This window comes from Cyprinus carpio, chromosome A3, assembly GCF_018340385.1.
Source record: "Cyprinus carpio isolate SPL01 chromosome A3, ASM1834038v1, whole genome shotgun sequence".
In the NCBI taxonomy this organism is placed as follows: Eukaryota; Metazoa; Chordata; class Actinopteri; order Cypriniformes; family Cyprinidae; genus Cyprinus; species Cyprinus carpio.
The window spans coordinates 25,409,779-25,436,131 of NC_056574.1; the positions used below are offsets into that span (position 1 = coordinate 25,409,779).

The window sequence follows — 26,353 nt, forward strand, 5'->3', positions numbered from 1 at the left end:
TGTTGTTATAGACCTCCAAACGCTAATAGTGAATATTTAGATAAAATATGTGATATGTTAGATCATGCTAATAGTATGAATCTGGAAACTTACTTAATGGGTGACTTCAACATAGATTGGAATTCTTCTGACTGTCCTAAGAAAATTTAATTAATGAGCACAGCAATAGCATGTGGATTATCACAGGTAATTAATAAACCGACTAGAATATGCTTGAAAAAGGATGGTACTCGATCTGCTTCCTGTATTGACCACATGTTTATAAATAGACTACAAGTTTGCTCAAATTGTGTATCAGTGCCAGTTGGTTTTAGCGACCACAATCTTATTGCAATTGTAAGGAAAACAAAAGTTCCTAAATCGGGTCCAAAAGTAATAATGAATAGGTCATTTAGAAGATTCAATCATTTACAATATGAAGATGATGTTAGAAATATAAACTGGTCAGAGGTAATTCTACAAATAAAAGATCCAGAGAAGGCATTTCAGCTTTTTGATAAAACCTTAATGACTATTGTAGAAAACCATGCACCAATAAAAAAGTTTACTGTTCGAAATGTCAACACTCCGTGGTTGGATCAAGAATTAAAAGATTTTATGAAAGAGAGAGATTTAGCTACACAAGCAGCAATTATATCCAAAATTAAATCGGACTGGCAAGTATATTGTAAACTTAGAAATTTTGTAACTAAGGTAAATAAGAAGAAAAAGAAATTGTACTATACTAAGAAAATTATAGAAATAAAACACGATAGTAAACAATCATGGAATACACTAAATAATATATTAAGAGGAAATAATAAATCAACTCCAGCTTATTTAGAATATGAAGGTGAATTTTTTACTAAATCAAGTGATATAGCGAATCATCTTAATGATTATTTCATAAATAAAATAAATAAACTTAAAAATACTACACAGCCATACAAGACAGATTTATCAAATATATTAATAAATAAAATGATGGAAGGTAAAACATGTAGCTTTAAATTTAAGAGTGTCAGTGGTTCTAAAGTGGAATTACTTCTGATGAATTGTAAAAACAAACCACCTGGCGTTGATTTCCTTGAACATAGGAAGTTAGTGAAGCCAATAGTCTCAATCATTGCTCCTATTATTGCTCATATAATTAATTTGTGTTTTACGGATAATATATGTCTACAAGCATGGAAAATATGTAAAGTTGTGCCAATACCGAAAAATAAGAAAATGCCTTTCTCTGGGCCAAATAGTAGACCAATAAGTTTATTACCTATTCTCGGTAAAATAATGGAAAGAATTGTTTATGAACAGATTCAGTCTTATTTTATGAATAATAAAACCACTTAAAAACCAATAAAACCACAAGTTGATAATAAAACCACTGATTTAATTACAAATTTTCAGCATGTATATAGAGGAAAACACTCAACAGCCACTGCTTTGACTCAGATGGTTGATGACTGGTACAAGGATATGGAGGAGAGGAAAATAATAGGTGTTGTAATGCTTGATTTCACTGCAGAATATGATATAACTGAACACGACTTACTGTTAAAAAAACTGGAATACTATGGTTTTTCACGAACCGCATTATTATGGATGGAAAGTTATTTGTCAGACAGAAGACAATTAGTTTACTTTAATGGAAGCTTTTCAAAGGTAAGGGTCGTGGAACAGGGCGTGCCTCAGGGAAGTTGTCTTGGGCCGCTCCTCTACACAATCTTTACCAATGATCTTCCAACTGTTTTAGATAAAGCAAGCATTTCAATGTTTGCTGATGATTCCACTGTATATTTAGCAGGAACTGATATTGGTGATTTAGATACAAAACTACAAAGAGAACTACAGTTAGTGGTGAACTGGATAAGGAATAACAAATTGATTCTCAATGTATCTAAAACTACCTGTTTTGTGGTTGGAACTCCTTTTTCTTTACTTTCCAAACCGAAGCTTGAACTTACCATAGAGCAAAATTCAGTTGAGCAAAAAGAAGAGGCCAAACTATTGGGAGTGATGATTGATAGTAGATTGTGTTGGGACAAACATGTTCAGAAACTGTTAACTAAAATGGGCAACACTTTGGCTGTTATTAATATTTTACACCACAGATTGTTAAACAAGTACTTTATGCATTGTTTTTTTCACACCTTGATCACTGATCTGTGGTTTGGTCCAATACTTCATCAACTAATATAAAAAAACTACAAGTTATTCAGAATAAAGCTGCACGCCTGGCTCTCTCATGTGGGTTTAGATCAAATGTTGACAAAATGCATGAAAGCCTCTCATGGTTTAAAGTGGAAAATAGATTGGTGTATTCACTAATGGTATTTTTATATAATGTTATAACAAACAAAACACCTTTTATTTCATATGCAAAACTATCCTTTAGTACAGATACACATTATTATCCAACCAGGCATGCAGTAGGAGGTTTATTTTACCTATAGTAAAAACCAAATCAATTCAACGTTCAGTAAGGTATGGAGCAATGTGTGAATGGAACTCTCTCCCAAATACTATTAAACAACAAAACACTCTGTATGGTTTCAAAAAAATCACTTAAGAAATATTACCTTCAAAGAAACATATACAGTTAATATTAATTTAAATTAAGGAGATACTGTTATAGGGTTCTTAGTTACATTATTTTTGATATAGATCTATTCGGAGCGGCGCATTTTTTTATTTTTTATTGTTTAATTGTTATTTTGTGATCAATGGTATTAACAGTACAATATGTATTTTCAATGTAGTGTAATGTCTTGTACGTATGGTGTGTCATAAATTGTATTGTCACACGGTAGATTATAGAACCCCAGGAAGAATAGCTTTTAGCTTATGCTGAAGCTAATGGGGATCCAAATAAAACAAACAAACAAACAAACAAAACGTTTAGCTACTTCTATAATTCATAATAATTTGACTTAAACAGTTAATACTGCTGTTTTGATTATCTGTTTAGCTGTGGTTTTAAGGGGCTGAATAAATATGTACAATAAAATCAAATGCATATAATATATTATATTGTAGGCTTTCTGACCCCAAGACTCAACTAATCTCTGCAATTTTCCAGCTGTGATGCTTGGAGAGTCTTCGGCCACTCAAACTCTCCTCCTCAATGTGCATTAGGAAGATGTAAGCCGTTTCTCAAATGGAAGGCTGCATCCTCCGGAGGTGCATATGTCATAAACAAGACCTTATTTTAGAATATTAACAGTTATAAATTTGACCATTATTATAGGTTAAGCATAAATTGTTGTAATATGATTATGACATGTGAATGTAATGCTCAGTTTACTAAAATAAATCAGGCTTGATGACGTATGCAGCCTGCAAATGCGACCTCTGGAGGATGCAGCCTTCTGTTTGAGAAATGGCCATTGACACACATCCTCTTCCAGGCGGATTTGAAACATATTTAGTAGGGCTGTCAAATGATTAATCACGATTAATCACATCCAAAATAAAAGTTTTGTTTACATAATATATATGTGTATATTGTGTATAATTATTATTATATATAAATACACACACATGCATGTATATATTTAAGAAGAATATGTTATGTTTATATATTAAATATATTTATATATAATATAAAATATAAGAATATAAATATATAAATGTATATACATGTAAATATTTTCTAAATATATAATTTATGTGTGTGTATTTATATATACATAATAAATATACCCTGTACACATACATATATTATGTAAACAAAACTTTTATTTTGGATGTGATTAATCGTGATTAATCATTTGACAGCCCTAATATTTAGTTGATTGGAACTTATAACACTGATGGTGGAAATGGGGATTTTTAATGCTTTAGCTATTTTCTTATAGCCACTTTCTATTTTGTGCAGCTTAACAATCTTGTTCTGCACATCAGAACTTTATTCTTAGGTTTTACTCCTTGGGATGGATGATTAAAGAAATTTGACCTTTGTGTTCCTCATATTTATAATCCTGTGGAACAGGAAGTCATGGCTGGACAATCTCGTGTTCCTAGTCACCATGGTGTTCTAAAAAAAAGGGAAATATGAATGGGAAAATACTTCAGAGATATTTTACTCGTAAGAAATTCTAGGGGTGCCAATAATTGTGGCCAACATGCATTGGAAAAAAAACATTTATTTCATAATAAATTTCCTTCCTTTTACTTCAATGAAAGGTTAGAATTCTGTGATTTTTTTTAATTAAAGATCAAAAAGAAAACCAATGCAGATTTATTTTCACAGCTGCCTTTGCTCTACTTACCCAGGGGGCCAATATTAGTGGAGGGCAACTCCCCCACAACTTAATGATATTCATAAAATAATTACTGTACATATATATGCTAAAATAAGCTAGAATATGTCATATGTTAATATATGTGCATTACTTTTTAATTGATGAACACACCACATGAGTCACTAAACTGAACCCTTTCTTAAAAGTGGCAAAACCATATGAAACCTATACAATTATAAACAGCACATTTCTAAGAAACTGACATATGTTTTAAACTAGATCTTGGTCGATGACCTTTATCTTTTTAGCAAACAATGCTTATTTCACAGGATCTCATTTAGAACAGAGAAGTCAGATGTTACACACAACATTCTAAAATAAGGCACCAGATTTTTGAAAGTCAAATATGACACCATGACAACACAAAGTGAAAGTAATATTTAATATTAAGTGGATAAACGAACCTCAGACAAATATATCTTTCTCAGGCTGTCACAAATATGCTGTTCCTAAGAGAGACTTTTAGAAAAACTCCAAACACTGATTCAGACACCCTGTTTGTCTCATGACATATTGCTCATTTAAATAGCATTAAAGGGAAGGTAAAACATGCCGTGGCTGACCACGTATAAGGGTTCTGCCTACAGAGGAATAACAAGCGCTTGCAGGGCTGACACAGAATCCTGCATGAGCACTGAATGCCAAACTAAAAATAAATAGGCTTATGTAATATTTATATCCACAGTAGTGGTTAGTGTCTGAATTTGATCTCTGAAGAGACACTGGCTGGCATTTCCATGGAAAACCACAAAGGCCATTCGGCTTATATGTTCCAGGTAAATATTCCATGTGGCACGATGGCTTGCTTGCAGGCCAGTCCTCTGAACCTGGAAGTCCTGTGGAGACACAACACTCAATTCACATAATCTTTGAGTATGAATCATCATTTAACAGACTACTTACTTATTCATGAAAGTCACTTTTTTATAGGCTGACCACTGCAGCATTATTTTATGTCTGCAGAGATCATATGCAGTTCCCTTTGACAATGGTTGTCCAGTAACCAAATGAGCCAGCCAAATGACATCTTCCCCGCGAAGGCTTCGGCTGGAAGTGTCAATCATGGTTTGTTTATTCCAGATATCCCTCAAAAACATCCAGCTCAGCGTCTGTGTCATATGGAATTGAGGCTGGGTCAGAAAGCACACCCAAATCCACCAGTGCCTGGTCCATATCCTCTGGCAAGAATACTATCCCTACATTAAGGACTATGTATTCCATTAAGAAGGTATAGTAGAGAATTAAGACATTTACAAAAAACAGGCCGAGATAAAACATATATGGAAGCTCGTTGATTAGCGATTCCACTGAATCTAAGCGAGAGGAAACTGAGTGTGTCATAGACTCCAGAACATATGTTTCAGTCTCATTGAGCAGACTGAGCGAATTAAAAACATTTACGACCCTTTATATCAAACTGGTCAGTTTGGAAGTGTGAATCCATCCATTTCACTCAAAACACGAAGCGATGTAACTCCCTTTTCAGCGGTAACGTTGTTTCCCCTGCAAGTATGTTTCCACTATACAGCAAATAAGTTAGTGAAGAAAGGCATGTTTGAATGTTCCAAGGCTACGCGCTGCTCTTTGACGTTATGACTGTACGTGTCCCTCTGAAAAGTCTGGCGGTGTGGAAAAAGCATTAATAAAAAACACCAGAAGGCACGACGTAGCTTTATAACGCGTGAAAAATAAAAACAAACGGCGCTTTCTCATGACTTCACCGAAACCCGTTGCATTCGCACGGAACTCTGGGAAATTGAGTCCGTTATGGTGGGGTGACCTGGTGCGAACTCACTATAACAACTTCCGTAATAAACTACAAATCCCACAATGACTCAGAGCTGAGGTTTGGGCCGTCATGAGCCATAGGACTACAGGTATGTTTTCATGTGAATTTTCTAGGCCTTCACTGAAGCGGATATGGGTCAATTCGCCTAGCAAATTGTGCTAAGAACATACATACTGCGAAATAGACCTCCCGAAAAATGTTCGGCCGTTCCAGGAGCTGGGTCGGAGGACAGGGGAAGTCCAAAAACATTCATTCTTTGGACCATTTGAAGTAAGCCTTTGTAGAACTTTAGCAGCTAATTCGCTAGCCAGCTCAGCTCGTGCAGATAAAGCTTTTTAAACTCAGTCGGTGTTTGTCATCAATGTGGAAAGCCACCAGCAGTCAGTTTAGAAATGTAAACATTAATGTTACCCATGACGGGATTTATTTGCGACGTAAAACAGAGAACATAGGAGCATTAGGCAGGGTGTCAAAACCTAGTGAGCTGCCTAAGTTACCAAGACAGCATTTTTTTTTTTTTTTTTTTTTTTTTTTGGTGACATTCGGACATATGATGGCCAAAAAATGATGCCTAGGTAGTCAGCTCACTATTTTTTGAGAAACCGCTGTAGTTAACGTAGGGTTGCATGAACTGCTGTGTTATCATAAAAAAAGCAACAACAACAACCATATTATAAAACACTTAACTTAAGTAACATTATTTTCTAATATGCAGAAAGCGTTTAATATACGTTATTAAAGGATTAAATATATACGTTGTGCTCATAGTATGAAATGTATTGTGTCATTTTAGTAATATTTTTTAATTATTATTGTTATTATCATCATTATTTTTAAACTTAGGTACATGTACCACGTCCTAACAAAGAACACAACAGTGACTGATCACAACAGAAATCTGCTGGTGGAAACTATTCGCTCCATTACTGAGATTCTTATCTGGGGTGATCAGAATGACAGCTCTGTCTTTGAGTGAGTTTCACCTTCAGTTTTGACACTGTTCCCACATGTTAATAAAATGACAGCATATCTTAAATGCAAAACCATGTTTTTAATGACCGAAAACTTCATTCTTTCTTGGTAGCTTCTTTTTGGAGAAGAACATGCTTGCATTTTTCCTCAACATACTACGGCAGAAATCCGGACGGTATGTGTGTGTCCAGCTTCTGCAAACGCTCAACATCCTTTTCGAGAACATCAGTCATGAGACTTCTCTCTGTGAGTAAACCCCTGGATAAAGTTCAAATGTTACGCTTTTTAATTTCACGTTTATGTCATACACATATAATATACCATCCCTTTCCTTTTCTAGATTATTTGCTGTCCAATAATCACGTTAATTCCATCATTGTACATAAATTTGACTTCTCTGATGAGGAAATCATGGCCTACTATATCTCCTTTTTGAAAACGTTGTCTCTGAAACTCAACAATCACACAGTGCACTTCTTCTACAACGAGGTAAGATGCATTTACTGGGGCAACTGTCATTTTTCATATGACGGTTTATAGACTGAAAGCAGAAGGGGGCTTTTATCTGTGGGCTCAGATGTGTTCTGCGTGTAACAGACCATAGAGCACTTCCAGGAAGAGCTGACAGCTCACTGTGACTGTGTAAAACCATGTTTCCTGTTTGTACATGCAGCTTGAGCAGTTATTTTCTTTCATTTTGGACAAATGCAGTCCAGCTGTAAATGTACAACTGTTTTATGTGAATTAGAAGGTGACAGAAATGTTTGGGGGCTCCTTTGTATAGGGGGAAGTTATTGGTGTACTGTAAATGGTTGTATTTAACCGTCGTGTGTTCTTTATTCCGTGGCACCTGTGATGCTGTTAATCACTGGTGTCAGGAATAGAGAGGGCCTGCATGGAAGGATTTGCTCTATGAGAGATCTGATGCTGCACTGATTGATGTTGTCTTAATGTAGAGTGTAAACCAGTGCATATTTAGACAAGCCTTTTACAGAAATATACTAAAACTACAGTTTAATCTGTTAAAGACTTTTGAAGCTTATGACATTAGTTTTTCCCTTTAGAATAAATGAGTTTTATAGACACAGTAACAATGCAAAATTTTGGGAGTGAGAACAGCATTGCTTGAGGAGTCACATTAGCTCTGTTGAACTCATTATGGTTGTTACAGTGATAACCACAGCGACATTTTGCCATCTTGTGGCTAACAAAAACCATTTAGGCCGTTTAACTAGTATTCCTGACCAAACTAATGTTAGCAAATGTAGACGTATAATTAGTTAAAAAATGATCTGGATCTTCTATCACTGCATACATAATTTGAGTGAAATGCATGAAAAGTCTGGCATCAGTTTTAAAATAGCCACACATTATGTAACACTTGGGTTAAAAACAGTAAACATTATAAAATAATATTTAAATATTATTATTATTATTTTTTTTAAGAATCCTGAAAAAAAAAAAATCATGGTTTCCACAAAAATATTAATTGATGATAGTAAGAAATGTTTCTTAAGCACCAAATTAGCATGTAAGAATGATTTCTGAAGGACTGTGTGACTCTGAAGAATGAAGGAATAAATTGAATTTTAAAATGTATTAAAATAAATAATAGCTGTTTTAATAATGTAATAATATTACACAATATTACTGTATCTTTGATCAAATACAGCAGCAGCCTTGGTGAGCATAAGAAACTTATTCCAAAAACATTAAAAATAATAATAATAATTACCTACCCCAAACTTTTGAATGGTAATGTACATACAAATATGCACGTCACTACCTAAAGTTTTCTATACAGAAAAAAGAGGAGAGGAGTGGCAACTTTATTGATGTGCTGTGTTTGTATGAACTATAACAAGAATTTTAATTTGACAAATTTTAAGCCAGTTTAATACCTTGGTAGCATTGCATTTTCAGTGTCAGTGGTGTTATGTGCCCATTTCTTCTGCTCTGTAGACAATCCTGGATTCACCAGTGAATAAACGTACAGGTTTTGTTTAATGTTACCAGTTGGAGCGCTCCTCTCTCTGAGCTAATCCTCCTCGCTGACGGCCTCACTCTCTGTCTCCCATGCTTCTAGCACACTAATGATTTTGCCCTGTACACGGAGGCCATTAAGTTTTTCAACCACCCAGAAAGCATGGTCAGGATCGCGTCACACACAATCAAAACAAATGTGAACAAAGCCCAGAATAACCCTCACCCAGCCGCCTCAGCCGCCTGATCCTCCTCTCTTCTGTCAGTCACTCTGTCATGCCTCTGACGCATGGGCATGCTGACGCTGCTCTCTGCCATCTGTGAGTAACTCACACTTACATTTAGTGATCTCTGCTGCCTCTACACACATGCACGGGCACACTGGTGTTTCGCTTGGGTCTGGTCACTTGCTCAAGACAAAAGGGCTTTCGCTGATCTGTTTCTCTGGCTTAAGCTTGTATATAAATCCTTCTTTCCTTCTTGAATAACTGACTTAACATTTCTTACTATCTGCTTGGCACTTGCCCTTGAATTATTGTTCGTCTTACAGTAATCAGTTGATCCCTATGGAGATTGTTGTAGTTTAGGTCAAACTGCTATCGGTGCATGTTTCTGACTTTAATGTGCAAACAATGGCCCTAAAATAATATTTGGAGTTGTAAACAACACTTAAGTGTTTAAATGTCATTGCATTGAATAAGCAACCTTTTACAAGTCTTTTTTGTTGGTGAAATATTTTATTGGGATGCACCTACATAGATAATATGTCTAAAAATTATATTAATAGTATTTTGAAGCCAATAACCAAAATATTTGCTATTATTATATGTCATTCTACATTCTGTCAGACTGATTAAAAAAAAGCACTCATCTTAAAAGTTTAGATCTCCGTGCTTAAGTGGGAAACTGCATCAGATTAACTAATTTAAACAGAAGTTACACATGCCTACAATACAACAATACAGTACAAATTTTTATTCCTATAGCACATTTAAAGAGCACATCATATGGGTTTTCGAAAAATATATTTTTTTGCTGTTTGTAGCATAGCTATACTTCAGTGTAAACAGTCTGCAAAGTTAATTAAAAAAGTGCATGATAAAGATATTGTCTCAAAAGAAAGATTCGATTGAATGACTGAATGAATTCATCATATTTTCGAATCTTCTGCCTGTTACAAGATAACACATTAGCATAATCCCCACCTGCCTGTGAGATACCAACACTCTGACCTGCCCACAGACACTTCCGCTAGTTAGTGTGTTTACATCAGGTCGAGAAGACACTGTGTTTTCAGCCTCGCTGGCCATTTAAACAGTTCCCACACGTGCACCTCAAATAAGTTAATAATAATAATAATAATAATAATGAATGCATTGAAACTGCTGTTACATCACGTAAAGTACCACATATAGAGTTTAAATTTATCACTGAGAAACATCCTGATAAAGTCATGCTTGCGATGGAGTTTCCGGTTGAGCGACTGCATTGGTATCATCCTCGGACTCCGGCTCAAATTGATAAGGTAATTTGGATACCATTTTTGTAATCTTATAGCATCTTTGTTTAAAAGTAACCCTCCGGAGCAAAAACTGAATCATGGTAATGGGCATTTCGTTTCTGACACGCATTGTATACGGAAAGACCAATCACAACAGACTTGGCCAGCTGACCAATCAGAGCAGAGTAGGCTTATGGAAGGGAGGAGTTTACAGACCTTAAGCTCAGAACTGCTTTGAACGATTAATTTCAAAACCATTGAAAAATTATTCTAATATTAAATGTATATGCTGAGAAAATTACAATGTTTTCTGACCTTAGATGCATTTAAACCTGTTGTAGGGGACTCCCATCACAATATTAGGACACTTTAAAATACCATATGACCTGCTCTTTAAAGTGCTTTCCAGTGTAAAGACAATATAGACAGTTACATACAATCACACAAACACAAATACATCTCGCTCATTTATGGCTAAATGTATTGTGTTAATGATAAAAGGAAAATATAACTTCTACAATAAAGATAAAAATAAAGAATAAAGGAAATGTCTTTGTTCCATGGATTAAAACAGTCTTCCAAACAAATGACGTCATGCACGTACACGTGGAGGGCAGTCGAAATTCGGCACAACACCGGCCTCAAAACCCCGATAATTGCCTATTACTTATTGATTTTGATGTTTTTGAATATAAAAACCACGCCAATGTCAAAATAATAAAAAAGCCAGTTCATGACCCCTTTAAATATCAGCCTCATTTTTATTTATTGGATCAATACCCATAACATAAAAAATTACATCTGAGTCTGCTGATACATTTATGACTGCAATGCACCATGAATCTGCAAGATTTTATGTAATGCAATAACATTCATACATTTTTAAGTGTTGCTTAAATGTTTAAATACAATCTGTGGCTTTCTTGATATGGCAGATCACATGCATAATTACCATATTAATGCACTGAATTAACTGCAGCAATGCAGTTAATATCCCTGATTGTCAGAATAAGTAGTTGGGTGGTATGCTTTGCTTTTTAGCATGTCCTGGCAGCTTCATGGATCTGGTGGATATGTTTGGTGTTTTTAGGCTGTTTTTGGTTCCAGATGCTCTGTTGTGCAGGTTTAATACCTGCCACTAGGTGGTGTGATGGTTCCATCTGTTGGCCTCTAGCTCAGTCCCTTCATCCTGTTTAACCCTTTGTCTGTTTTTCCCCTCTCCCTCTATGGTGACTCCTGTGTGCCTTATTCCAGTGTCATGTAAGTTGATCAAATTCAGAACTTTCTTGTGCCACTTGCATTGCATAATCTCTTGAATATTTTTTTTTTTTTTTTTTTTTTTTTTTTTTAACACAGTTGCTTCTTTTGTCTGTGTGCGCGCAGGTCATAATTCACACACTGATAATAGTTAAAAATTACACTTGTTTGCACTGTCCCATATTGGTGCCCTTATTTAAACCCTCTTGTTTGGCTTTTATAGTGTTTTTTTGGCAGTATCAGTTATATGTTTGTATTTTAATGCTGGAGGTTCATTGACCATCTGATAATTTTAGCATCCATAATCCTAGATAGAGCTCAACCTACATTATGATCCATCCATCAACTATTAACTCTCCATGAGAACCCTATTAATTTGTTACTATGTATTGCACAGTGAGCCTTTATAAGTTAAGATACAACTTCTTATACTCTCAGCATGCTTAGTACAGGACTTTTCTACTGCCTAGGATCGAATATAACACAACCTAGTTTCATTTAGGGACTCTGCTTAGGGAATGTCATTTAACATATCCCTCCAACATCTGACCAATCACTTTGCACATTGCTCTGTAATTAACCTCACTTGCTTTTTAAAGACCACCCGTCAGTACGTGTTATTAGTGGTATTATACTTAACCTAACAGTTCCTTTACCACATCACTGTGGCTGTTACCTGTCTCTCTGCCTGTTTGTGAGTAACCGTTTACTTTTGGTCCTGCCCCTCAGTGGACAACCAACACATGCTACACTACATCCGGGACAAAACAGCCGTGCCGTACTTCTCCAATTTGGTCTGGTTCATCGGCAGCCATGTCATCGAGCTGGACAAGTGTGTGCAGACTGATGAAGAGTAAGGTTTTCATGACACCTTTTTATGTGCGGTTCACCACCACGCCACTAGGTGTCACTACAGACCACAGTTGATCACTGTGAAATTCATTTATTAAACTATCTGAATTTACAACATTGCATTTTTCCCCATCTCCACCCATTGTCTTCAGACATAAAAACAGAGGAAAACTCAGTGATCTGGTAGCTGAGCACCTGGACCATCTTCACTATCTGAACGACATCCTCATCATCAACTGTGAGTTTCTCAGTGACGTGCTGACTGACCACCTGCTCAACCGCCTCTTCCTTCCCCTATATGTGTACTCTCTGGTCAGTCCAGAGCAGGTGAGGACACAACTGCACATGTCTGCAAAACAACTAGCATACATCTGGTAGGCTAGAGTTTATTCCAGGCTAGTTTTGCATTGGAGATGTTATTGCAAAACTCTTTTATTTTGATAAAAATTCACTATAATGACTTTATGTTATGTAGTTATGCTTTTACTTGGTCCTGTTGTGCATTTATGAGTCATTTTAAGCCATAAAAGTTAATGGCTTCCAAAGTGTGTTGAATAGATTAAGTTTTCCGCTCTCATTTGGAAGTACTGGTATACCGATCTTGATGTGTTATATAACTTTCTGAATACCATAAAAAAGATTACTGCAGCCTTAAGTGTCACATGATCCTTCAGAAATCATTCTAATAGGCTGATTTGCTGCTCAAGAATTAGTTTGATGCATCTTTGCTGCATAAAATATTAATTTCTTAAAATTTTATTTCTTAAAAAAAATAATAATAATAATAAAAAAGTCTTACTGACTGCAAACTTTTGAATTGGCGTGTAATGTATATAATAGTGATCCAAGCATGAGTATGATGTCATTTTCACCCCAAGTAATTATCTAGTTTTCATGCCACATGATAACAATCTGTTTTTTTCCAGTCTGAAGAACGCAAGATCAACCCTCAGGTGTCTCTCTACCTGCTGTCACAGGTATAAAAACGTGCTTCAGTTTTGTTGAGACTTGCAGTGAGAAGAATAGCCACCATACATACACACAGTGTGAGCTGTACGCATGTGGTCAAGCGCTAACCTATGATGTTCCGCTGTCTCTAGGTGTTCCTGATCATCCACTACCAGCCGCTTGTCCACTCCCTGGCTGATGTCATTCTGAACGGAGACCTGTCAGTGTTCACTGTGCAGACTGAGCAGAGCGCTCACAAAAGTTCAGTGAGTACATTTGCCAATTGGCATCTTCATTTGGATTTACATGCAAGAGGCAACCAGACGGATGCTAGACTGATTCCAACAAGGAACCATGAGCCATTTAGTAGGTTTTATGGGAAGAAGTGGTTCCTAGTCTATTATAAATGTTGTTCTAAATGCCCTTTCACATGACCTTAACACTGTGTTGTGTAGGGCTGTCAAAATGGCTGAAAAACTAAATTAGAATTTTGTGCTTAAATATTATAAAAAAATTAAGTATATTTGAATTTAAAATGCATAATTTCAGTTAGGGTAAAGAAAAGCTTTTGGCTTTTCTTCTGAGGCCCTAGAGGGCACATCAAGCATAAGATAACATGACTATCTGTGAAAAAAGTGAATAATGTTTAAAATGATGTTTATAAACCAATTATAATTAAGTTGCTTAAACAACTATAAACAAAACAACATGTATGTATTCATAGTTTAATACAAAAGTATATATATATATATATATATATATATATATATATATATATATATATATATATATATATATATATATATATAAAAAATCATTTAAAAACACGAGTTGCAGTGGGATGGGGGAAAAACACCATTAAGTCTCTTGCATTAATTTTACATAGCTTTCTAAACGTGCGGGACGCGAGTGCAACGGTGATCACTGTCCCTCTAGAAAATGCGCAAAATATGGTTTGGTTTCAGTTTTGACGTAAACAAGATCTTTTCCGCATTGATGTTAACAACCCACCAAATACTCATAAACAACAACCAACCAGAAACACAAACAAAACATTAAAATGCAAAGACAAACAAAAAGCAATCAAACACAACGACACCAAATTTAAAACAGCATTTCGTGCGCCACTTTAACGCACACCTAAAATTCGAATGCAACATTTTTGCATTCGATGAATATATAAAAAATATACATTTGTTTACATTTTGCAGAACAGACAGAAGAAGATCCGTCAATGTGCATTTGGTTCGTTATGTTTGGATGTTCGGTAACTTAGCCGTTGTATGAGGAGTTTTCACTCTTCTCCGTGTCAGAGGCTATTTATACATATATAATACATAATTAAAATACTTTAAAGTATAATTTAATTCAGTGATGCAAATCAGAATTTTCATCAGCTGTTACTACAGTTTTCAGAGTCATTTGATCCTTCAGAGATCATTCTAATATATACTGATTTATTACCAGTGCAGGAAACAGTTTTGATGCTTAATATTTTTTGGAACCTGTGACAGTTTGTTTAGGATTCTTTGATAAATAGAAAGCTAAAAGAACATCATTGATAGTAAATCAACATATTGGAATGGTTTCTGAAGGATTATGTGACACTGAAGACTGACGTAAAGGCTGATTTAAAAAAAAAAAAAAAAAAAAAAAAAAAAAAAAAAAAATATATATATATATATATATATATATATATATATATATATATATGCACACACATACATACATACACTTACATTACATAAATTGTATCTAGTAACTAGTAGTTTATCTGATACTTTTTTTACTCTTACTCAAGTAACTATTCAGATTATTACTTTTAGTTTTACTTGAGTAAATATTTCTATAAGTACTTTTACTTTTACTTGAATACAGTTTTTGGGTACTCGGCCCACCTCTGAGGGTAGGTGACGCGTTTCAAAAATGGCCACAGTTTCATAATAAACCGAAGATATATTTATATAGATATATTTATATAACCAGCGCAGATTCGGCTACTTAAGGAGCTTTAAATATCATCTTCTTGTGATGTGGGGTGCCAGGATCGACGTAATACAGCCTCCAATTAGAAATTTGATCGCATATCTGCTGCTACTGCCAGACAAAAAAAAAAAAAGATGACCGCTGTGGTTAAACGTGATAAAACAAGCAGACTGGACAGAAACAGTCATTAAAAATGCTCGTGTTTGCAGCGCACACTTGTTAGAAAAGGTTCAATAAAGTATTGTCTTTTGTTGTTATGGACAAGTCTACAGATTTCTTGCCATATGTTTCTTTTATCTCACGACTATGCCATGTATGAAAAAATGTCTGTGCATGTGTGTAAAACAACAAACTGACGATTTTTATATAATTTATTAAATTAGATTAGATTAGATTCAACTTTATTGTCATTGCACATGTAAGGTACAAGGCAACGAAATGCAGTTAGCATCTAACCAGAAGTGCAATAAGCAGTAAGTTCAGGATATACAGTGTCTACAATATGTTACAAATGTACAATAAATATACAAATAAGGCAGTACTATGGACATAATTTATATATTTTTTAAATACTATCAGCTTGATATACAGATAGGTGTACTATGAACATACTATACAGATGGATTATGTAATAAGTGTATGTACACTATAAGCAGAAACTATGAACATATGAACATCATTTACACTAGTGCAATGGACAGTAAAAGTGCATAGAGAATATTTCATTGTTCAAATGGATTACTCAGTATTCTGGATGAACAGACAGTAGTGCAAGTAATAACAAGTTGACTGTATTTGCTTGTTTGTAAATCAGATGTAGTGATGAGGAGGGGTGAGGAGTCTGTGTGTGTGGTGTGTGTGTGGGGGGGGGGTGTCAGAGGGCAGAGTTCAGTAAGGAAAAAGCTGTTCCTGAATCTGCTGGTCCTTGTCCGGAGGCTCCTGAAGCGCCTCCCGGAGGGCAGGAGGTTAAACAGTCTTTGGTCAGGGTGAGAGGAGTCCTTAAGAATGCTGCGAGCTCGACGTAGACATCGTTTTCTCTGGATGTCCTCAGTAGCAAGAAGTGGTGTCCATGTGATGCGTTGGGGCGGTTTTCACCACCCTCTGCAGTGCCTTGTGGTCAGCAACTGAGCAGTTCCCATACCAGACTGTGATACAACTGATCAGGATGTTCTCAATCGCACACTGGTAGAAGTTCACCAGGATGGCTGAAGACAGCTGGTTCTTCTTCAGTGTCCTGAGAAAGAAGAGGCACTGGTGAGCCTTCTTGACCAGGCTGGAGGTGTTTGTGGTCCAGGACAGGCCCTCTGAAATGGTGGTTCCCAGGAACTTGAAACTGGAGACACGTTCAACAACCATCCCGTTAATGTGGATGGGGTCATGCGTGCTTCCTTTCTTCTTCCTGAAGTCCACAATGAGCTCCTTTGTCTTGCTGATGTTAAGGAGCAGAGTGTTGTCAGCTCACCATGTGGCCAGGTGCTGTACCTCCTCCCTGTAGGCAGTCTCATCGTTGTCTCTGATGAGGCCAATCACTGTGGTGTCATCTGCAAACTTAATGATGGAGTTAGATCCATGCACAGGCTTGCAGTCATGGGTGTAGAGGGAGTAGAAGAATGGGCTCAGCACACAGCCCTGTGGTACGCCGGTGTTAAGTGTGATGGTGGTGAAGCAGGTGTGGCCTGACCTAACATGCTGAGGTCTGTTGGTCAGAAAGTCCATAATCCAGTTGCAGAGGGAAGTGTTAATGTCCAGGTCTCCAAGTTTTGTGGTCAGCTTGGAGGTAATGACAGTAGGGCTGGGAGATATATCGAACGATATGATCATGCGCATCTAGTCAGTAAAGCCGGTTCCCTGATTAGCACTAAATCGCCATCACCTGCTTTCAAATGGCGCGGCAGTTAATCGACAGAGCCGTAGTTCACTGACAAGGTACGCAATATCGCGTTCATTATCGAAGGCGATTCATCTAGGATAATGATCGCGATATTGCGTACCTTGTCAGTGAACTACGGCTCTGTCTAACTTTTTATGGAAGTCACAACGGTTCATGAAAAATCGCAGCTACTTTATGCAGGCTGTTTGAATTTTACTGTGGACTGACTGTTTTGAAACTTATATGGTAGTTAAATAGCCCCTAGACCTCAGTTATCTTGAAAAAACCCAGGAAATTTCAGTTTTGACAATATAGGACCTATAAAAATTTTTAGTTTTTGTAGTAGTAGCAACTGCCCGTTTTTTGCAAAAACAGTTTCATGGCAAGGAAAAATATTTATGGCCGGTAAAGTCACCAGCCACTGGCAGATGTGAAAGGTCGTTTTAGCCCCTGCTGGCAATTGTAGAAATTAGGACAAAAGTATTGCAATTTCCCTACAGTAGAGTAAGGTGAAATAATATAATTTCACAGTGCAATTGTTTTACAATATATGGCTATTACTGTCACATGAATAATAATATAAAATTATTACATTCACCAGCTTTTTTATTTTAGTTTGCACACTGAACCTGAATTTTGAACTCTCAAAGTGCACCAGATTTATGAATTTAACTTTAAAATGTACAAACTTTTCTTCCGGGGGAACATGCCCCAGGACCCCCCTAGAGGCATCGAGGACCACCTACCACAGTCTCACAAAATCCTGTGGTTAACACTGTATTTGCATACCTCTGCGCACCCTGTTTGCAAACATATGTCATCGGTGCATTCCAGCAAGAATGAAAGGCATCGTTATTTTAATATTATGCGCTTTTTACTGTAATGTTTTCTCACCGGTGAATGAGACCAACACCATGTTGCTGGCTAGCGTCTGGTCTGCCTGTGCACATTCATGTGATTTGGAGGAGGCGTGGCTTTGCAGAGCTTTTATGCAGGAATGGTAGGGTTCTTGCTTTCAAAGCTAGTTTGCTATTGCTAGCCTTTCCGAAATCGCCTACCCTAAACCTTTAAAGGGCATTCATTTCTGTTCCACAAGTACATGCACTTGTCTATGTAAAACCTACATCTCTCTTTCTGGTTTATCGGCCTCTGTTTGATATTTACTTGGTGTCAAATGAGTTGTCATGGTTACATCAAGCTGGCCAAACTTTCCTGTACCTCAAGGAAAATTCAATCAATGTGTCAGTTTTACAGTGACGCATGTGTCTAATTAGCTTGTTAAATGTTATCTCTTCTGTTGATCACCTATTAGATTTCAGTCGAGTGCTACAGCCTCACTGTGCCCTTTTTTTAATATAAGATGTGTCGGCCACAAATAACCTTCTCAGAAAACAGGTAGTTACAAAACAACACTTCTCCAGTCTGTGGATGAGATGGTTGAAGAGGAGAAGAGAATTCTTCTTTGCGGTTTGCCTCTGCTCTTGTTATTTTCATGAGGGTATTTACACCGAGGTAAGGCAGGCAGATAAGAGCGCAGTGATATCAGTGGTGTTAATGGGCTGCTTTGATGTCTTCTCCACAGCAGACATCACTGCAGCGTGTAGGTGGATGTGAGACTGATTGTGTAGTGCAGCCTGTAACACATAACTTGTTTTTGCTTTTTTTATTGTCTGGATATCAGAATCCGGGCCAGGCCGTGCATATGCACATATGCAAATATTTGCAATGAAAGCGTCCCGAATGTTTGGCTGGTTGAGTCGTTAGCATGCACCAGGCAAAAACAAAATCACTTAAATGTCAGATTTGTTTCTGAGAGAGTAGAATGTCATGCTTGCTTGAACTGTAGGTTTCCATTCTTTTAAGACTGTTATCATGTGAGTAGCGTCTCGGTTAGTACTGTTTGAATATACGTTTTTGCAATGATATTAGTTGTAATATGTATATTAGGCAATGCAAGCAGATAGTCATTCATTTTTGCCATTACTCATACTTTGACGTGTAATTCAACACTCTAGCAGCCTGTCAACACGCTAAAATGCACTTTGAACATCATAGCAACAATCTATGACGTCATTTCCTATGTGAAATAAGTCGAATATTTTATCATTTAATTTTGGGTAGTTTTGAAAGCTAACAAATATCTAATATTGTTTGCTTTAAATATAAGTGTGCGTTCCTCTGCTTGTAAACAGGGTGCAGTGTATTCGTGTTCTGAGGGAGAGAAATTAATGACAGAATATCCATTTTCTGGTGAACTACCCCTTTTAAAAAGAAATCTAAGTTTGACAGATAAAGATGTGGCCAAAGATATATTCCTAGAATGGTTATTAATAAGTGCTCTGGTAATCGTAGACAAGCTTCAGTACACCACTCTGTATTATTCTGATAAATGTGTGTTTATCATCAGCAAAAAAAAAAAAAAAAAAATCAAAGTGGCAGTCAGGCGGCCTCTTCAGGGAAATGGTCTCTCTTCTCATTTGTGTCAGTATTATCAAAAGCCATTTCCTCTTTCCCATTCTCTGGCTCTCTCTGTGGTCTGTTTCTGTGTCTCACCTCTCAGGCTTAACCACAGCTTGCTCCACTAGACCCTTTTTTACAAGCTGACGCTAATCTGACAAACCCAACTTCCTTAAACCAGTGCTACATGTGTGACTGCAATTTCAAACCATTTCAAATAAGGGGACATTTAAACAAAAATGCTTTGCGGGATTTGTTCAATACAACAAACTGAACAAATTGTATTGAACAAATCCTGCAAAGCATTTTTGTTTAAATGTCAAATGTTAAATTGCAAATCTTTAAGTTCTAAATGAAACAGCTGAAGATGTAAACACGGACTGTAGATCATATAAACTGCACTGTGTTGAAGTTAAATAGACCACAATAGCGACATTAAGTTTGCGTTCAGTGCTGTGATATGAAGTAATTTTGCTGACTGCTAAATTTGTTTTGGTTTGCACGAAACTGTTGATCGCATGCATATCCGTGCTGCCATGTACTGTAAACAAAACTCTGTATATGTCTGCAAAACTCAACACATCATTATGCTGTAAGATCCTGGTTTGTATTGTGTTTCATGTGAGAAAATGTTGTTTATAGCATATAGCAAATATAATGAGAATATGTGTATGTGTGTATATACTGTATACATATATTTACAAGGGTGCACAAGTTTTTGGTCTGGTTTTCATGAGAGCACTTGGAGATTAGGTTTGGTACACTGCACATAGTGTGACTCTTTAAATATAACTATAAAAATAAAATGGTTATTAATAGTGATAATAGTATTATTGCATTTATTTATTTTGTATTTGAATAAAATAAACAAGTTTGAATAGATAACTATAAAAATAAAATAATCATTTATAGTGATATAGTATTATTGCATGTATTTATTTTGTATTTTAATAAAGTAAACAAAATAATAAACAAAATAATCAGTTTGAAAATACTATATTTAAAAATAATTTGAGTATAGAATAAAAATACAGTTAGTATATAGTACACTTCAAAATACAATGCTGATATTAACTTTTCATTATTTTCAAATCTAAAATCAGCGGGTTGATAGTAAGTAAATGTGATATAAAATCAGCAAGCTTTTATTTTGGCGGGTTTCTAGTAAGTATATGTGCTCCCGGGTTTAGCGCTGCCGAATGAAGAGCGTAAGTGAAAGAAATGTCACAGTTTTGCATTTTGCTCTGAAACTGGCAGTGCATTGCCTAGATTTATGCTTTCAGTTTGAGTGGAAATCTTATACAATATTACAGTTAGTCGATCTAAAACAGTGATTGTGCATGAACAGCTGTCAACAATGTCGGTGCGCAAATGAGCGATCTGAACATATTTATACTAGAGGTGGGTGCTGTACCGGTATGAAAGTGAAAGTATTATGTTGTTCCATGATATGGATTTTTCTATACCGTGGATACCGTTATATATTCATGAATTAAAATTTTGCACTTATATAGTTTTGTTCAATTTGGTACGCTTTGCAAATTTTAACACAAATGATGACATTTGGCCTCGTTTACACTGCCAGTTAAATGTGACCCAATTCCGATTTTTTTTTGCTCATATGTGACACAGATCGGATCTGTTCTATGACAGTGTAAACGGGAAAAAAACGCATGCATTTGGATATTTCAAGATCGGTTTCAGGCCTCATTTGCCTTGTTTACACTGCACGTCTTGATGCCCAATTCTGATTTGTTGCCTATATCCGATTTTTTTGGCTGTCTGTTTACAAGTTCTTTCAATTGTGACCCATATCCGATTCATGTGTTTATACTTGCCATACCATCTGAAACATCGCGCATGCATTGTTGTCATTTACCGCCTCCACATGTGCTTCCTCAAGAGAATAATGCGACTTGTGCTGACAAAACAAGTCACAGTGAGCAATTAAAAAAAAAACATATATATATATATATAAAATGGGGGAAAATTAAATTCTCCATTAAAAGACCTTCAATATGATTTATGATTTGTTGGAATCGGACAAAAAATGACTTAGTCACACCCATTTAAAGTCGATATTGAAGTCCTCCGTCTTATTATTATTTCTATATTAATAATCACAATACAGTTATTTTTTCTTTGCTATTATAAATAAGAACAGATACACAAAAAAAGCAAAACAGTAGAACAAATAGCCTAGAAAGAAACAAATAATGCATTACCTTTATCATTTTATATCTAAACTAAAGCATTCATGTACGAAAAACAATCAAATGTAAAAATAACTTATCTGTGTTCATTACAAATACTACAAAAGCGGTTCAATGAAGTGCAGCGAGTGATTCCCTGTTTTCTTTTATTGTTAGATTAACATTATGATAATGATACAGACGTCCTATACTGTAATGCATGGATCTAATATAATGTTACACATCAGATGTTTTCCCCCAACAGTTCCCTAAGCATTCACTTAAGACAGAGCAGATTATGTCTGCGTGAATTCTGAAATACTGTAATTCTGTATATGTGTTTATTTATCGGGATCGTGCGCCGTCAGAAGCGCCGTTATATTCATGCACAGTCAACGTGAGAAGCGAGCGGAGAAACTGTACAAATAAAAATACGATTTTTTTTTTTTTGCCTGTAGCACAAAATAGCCCTTGCGAATTTACACTCATTTTGCCAGCAGGGTCACATATGATGTCGTTAAACCGCAGAGAAGTACCAAATTGTTGCATTTTTAATGACGTACAGAACGCAATGCCTCAGAAAACCCAATCTGCCCGTTTACACTACAGTCACATTGGCACATATCTGATTTATATCCGATTTATTTCCACATTTTTCCACATGTTTCAGATTGTATGGCAAGTGTAAACACATGAATCGGATATGGGTCACAATTGAAAGAACTTGTAAACAGACAGCCAAAAAAATTAGATATAGGCAACAAATCAGAATTGGGCATCAAGACGTGCAGTGTAAATGAGGCAAAGAGTCGAGGCTGAAGGCCTACTCCAGTGGTTCCCAAACTGAGGGATAATGTACAGTCAGCAGATTATTTTGCTAAAGGATGATAAAGACTACACTGTATAATTTTCCCGCTTATCATATGGCCACTTGCCTAACAAGTAAATAATTAAGCGCAAAATATTAATTTGACATTTTAATTACCTCGACATGACTTGCAGTACCCGCTTGAGCGCTCTGTTATCAGTTGTAGCAGTTGTGATTGTATCAATTACAGACAACTAGATGGCGCGATTGATGAATCAGAGTTGTATTGCAGGAAGTCCTGTAGAAATATAAATGAACGATGCATGGTTCTGCTCTTACACCAGACTGCCAAGTAAAATACACTGTCAAGGTCCAGAAGAGAATGAAAGACATTGTCAGAATAGTTTTTTTGCTATTTTCGGCCGAATAATTTCGGTTGCCGAACATTCGGTGCATCACTAACATATATATATGGATATGCAAAAGCATGTGGATTTATTAGTTCGCTTCAGTTGGTTAAATGTAGGGTTATGTGTTTAAATGCATTACATCTGTAATTTATCTATAAATCAAGTCTTGATAGGATGTTTAGGAAAAGTAAAGTCATTTGCACTCTTTGAATTGCAGAATTTTATTATTAAAACTGAACAAGTATTAATTATTGTATTTTTGTACAAACAATGAAAACCATCAGATAACAGCGGTAAAACATCTGACAAAATCTCTCCTGCTGCAAAAACAGCATTGTTTAGGAAACACTGACATGCAATATAAAGATTTGAAATTTAAGCTCTTTATTGACTTTATACTGGTGTGACAAGTGTTTTTGCACTCCACAGCGCACATATATTTCACTATGTAAGCCAATACCATGTTTTCCCTTTATGAATGGAATGCATCAGCTACAAAATAGTTATTAGATTAATTTGAAACTGCACAAGTTTCACGTTTATCTTTCCAAGTTCTGATTTTATGCCAAAACTGAGGTAAACCAACATTTGGTAACTGAACAAGCCATCAACATTTAAATTTATAGTAAGCACGTAGTCTGTTGTAGGACTGTGTTGTGAAGAGCTCGGTTGAGGAAGCCGGTGGGAATCCTTATGTAAATGCAAAGTTCTGGTCTATCTTTTGTTGTGGCTCTCGTTGCTCTGATGTACAGCGATTTGCCTAACACCATCACCGCACCGCCTCTAACCTACTTTCCTTTTCCCGTAAAGCCTGTGAAATAGATGCTAGTACCTGTGTGTTACCAGCAAGCCTCTGCCACGCAAACACACACATACACGCACGTCACATGACCTTCCTTCACCACAAGCCACAGGTAGAGGATGAGCACAGAAGGGACCAGGCAGAGAGGTCGGGTGTGTAGATCAGGATATCAAACAGGTCCTTGCGCAGATGACAGGAAGTATGAAGTTTATGTAGTGCAGAGATGAAGGGCGAAACCGCCACCGTATTAGAAGCTTCCTCTGTTTTCTTATTATACGATTTACATACTGCACAACAATCAGGGTGCATGTGTTAGCAAAGGCACACCTGCTGCGCATTTTTCTGGCAGCGCACCTGTAGCCTGGTGGCATGCTTTAGCGACCCAATTTCAGGAGATTAAAAAAAGCACAATTCAGCATTTCGGCAAATGCTGCTTGGTCATTTGGATGGGCTGAGGTGACAGGTATGCTCACATCAGTGCAACATACATCAGTCTGATGCCACAGATCTGTTGTTTTGATTAAAATGATGTCACACATATATGAGGGGATGAAACGCATGTCATATGACCACGCTTTAGCCTTTAGTAAACCCCTACATATATATATGGCTTATGACAGCATCACAAAGGCTGATCAGCTGCCTTTTATTTATTCAGTCCTTTCTCGTAAATAGCTCAGTCTTGACGATATACTTTGCACTTTGAATAGAATTCATTTATTAAGTCTGTGACCACAAGCAGACCACAGATTGCTCTTTTTGCAAGTGTGGCATCCTACTGAGTGCTCTGCTTCTTAGCTGCGAGCACATGTTCTTCGCACAGTGTCACTGTGACCTGTTGTGGTCCTGTTTTTTTGTCGAGAGTTGTTTTTAACTCTTTTACTGCCAGACACCTTATGTTCCTTAAAGCTGCTTTCTGAACACGAAGAGAAACTGTAGATTGAGAACATCATTTCACATATCGAAACAGTAGAGGTGGGTTCTTTGAATCCTCGCAGGCGTTCTTTGAAAAGCAGACCAAGTGGTTCAGAGTGCAGTAGTGCAACTGTGAGACAACGAGCAGGTGATTGTTCACAGTGTTTTCCTGCTGTTCTGAGAATGAACAGCTTATCTCTTGTGCGGTTGTCATAAATGAGGTTGGGGGTCCTTTTGTGTTATGCCCAACAGCACTGCCTAGTGCTTGTAACGTCGTGTGAGTTATTGGAGCTCCTCGGAAACATCACTGCTGGCCGTGCTGCACTTACCATGCGTGTCCTTGACTGTTTGGCAGCTGTTTCCGGTTTTAGCGGGTTCTTGTTTCTGAGAAGCCAGAGACTGTTTTCCTTTCACTGCTTCTTTAAGTTCTGCAGACATTGTAAAAGCAGCTATTGCTGTTATCCAAGATGGTTTATGTGTGTATATGTTGTGCCAAGATCAAGCAGCAATAGGTTTATTATGTGTATTTATGATTTATAGGAAAGTATTTGAATATTTTGTTTTGTTTTTGTAAATAGAAAAAGTTATGGATTGTTTATATATTTAAATATCATATTTAAATATTAACATTTGCATATTTAAATATCTAATAAAGCTTATTGATGTTTAAAAGACAAGGTTTCTGTGTTTCCTCTAAACCGTGAATTTGCTTTTGATGTACTTTCTCTAGTTGGTGAATATATGTGTATATATGTGTATATATATGTATATATATATATATATATATATATATATATATATATATATATGTATATATATATATATATATATATATATGTGTATATATATGTGTATATATATATATATGTGTATGTGTATATATATATATGTGTGTATGTGTGTATATATATGTGTATATGTGTATATGTGTGTATATATATATGTGTATATGTGTGTATATATATATATATATATATGTATATATATATATATGTATGTATATATGTATATATTCACACATACAGACAGCATCTTGCAAAAGTATTCGTATCCCTTCCTTTTTTATGTTTTGTTATTACTGCATTATGTTAAACTGTTTTAAAGTTTTTTTTTTACCACATCTAAACTCCTATCTCTCTCTCTCGCTCTCTCTCTTCCTCTCTCTCTCTCTCTCTCTCTCTCTCTCTCTCTATATATATATATATATATATATGTATGTATGTATATATATGTATGTATATATTAGGGGTGGAACGGTTCAACTTTTTCAGTTTTAGAGTCACGGTTTCGGTATGGTTCGGTATGTGCTGTGTTTATGGAAAAACTAT

The 26,353-nt window shown here is 36.1% G+C and overlaps 2 protein-coding genes across 5 annotated transcripts in view; one reads left to right on the plus strand and one right to left on the minus strand.

Moving 5' to 3' along the window:
* Positions 1 to 4,651: 4,651 nt before the first annotated feature.
* Positions 4,652 to 6,057, minus strand: dexi (Dexi homolog (mouse)). The gene is made up of 2 exons (XM_019090277.2): positions 5,187 to 6,057; positions 4,652 to 5,119 (listed from the first exon to the last, which is right to left on the minus strand). The coding sequence occupies exon 1, from the start codon at positions 5,622 to 5,624 to the stop codon at positions 5,355 to 5,357; it is 270 nt and encodes an 89-aa protein (XP_018945822.1). The 5' UTR covers positions 5,625 to 6,057; the 3' UTR covers positions 4,652 to 5,119; positions 5,187 to 5,354.
* An 89-nt stretch (positions 6,058 to 6,146) lies between these two features.
* Positions 6,147 to 26,353, plus strand: part of LOC109074215 (C-type lectin domain containing 16A) — a 64,138-nt gene continuing 43,931 nt past the window's right edge. For 2 of the 4 annotated variants that reach the window (XM_042725938.1, XM_042725945.1), the window contains exons 1-5: positions 9,253 to 11,788; positions 12,515 to 12,638; positions 12,790 to 12,964; positions 13,564 to 13,614; positions 13,738 to 13,851. In XM_042725938.1, coding sequence (XP_042581872.1) covers positions 11,755 to 11,788; positions 12,515 to 12,638; positions 12,790 to 12,964; positions 13,564 to 13,614; positions 13,738 to 13,851 — 498 coding nt within the window. In that variant the 5' untranslated portion in view covers positions 9,253 to 11,754. The other 2 variants (XM_042725965.1, XM_042725955.1) reach the window with 2 other exon arrangements.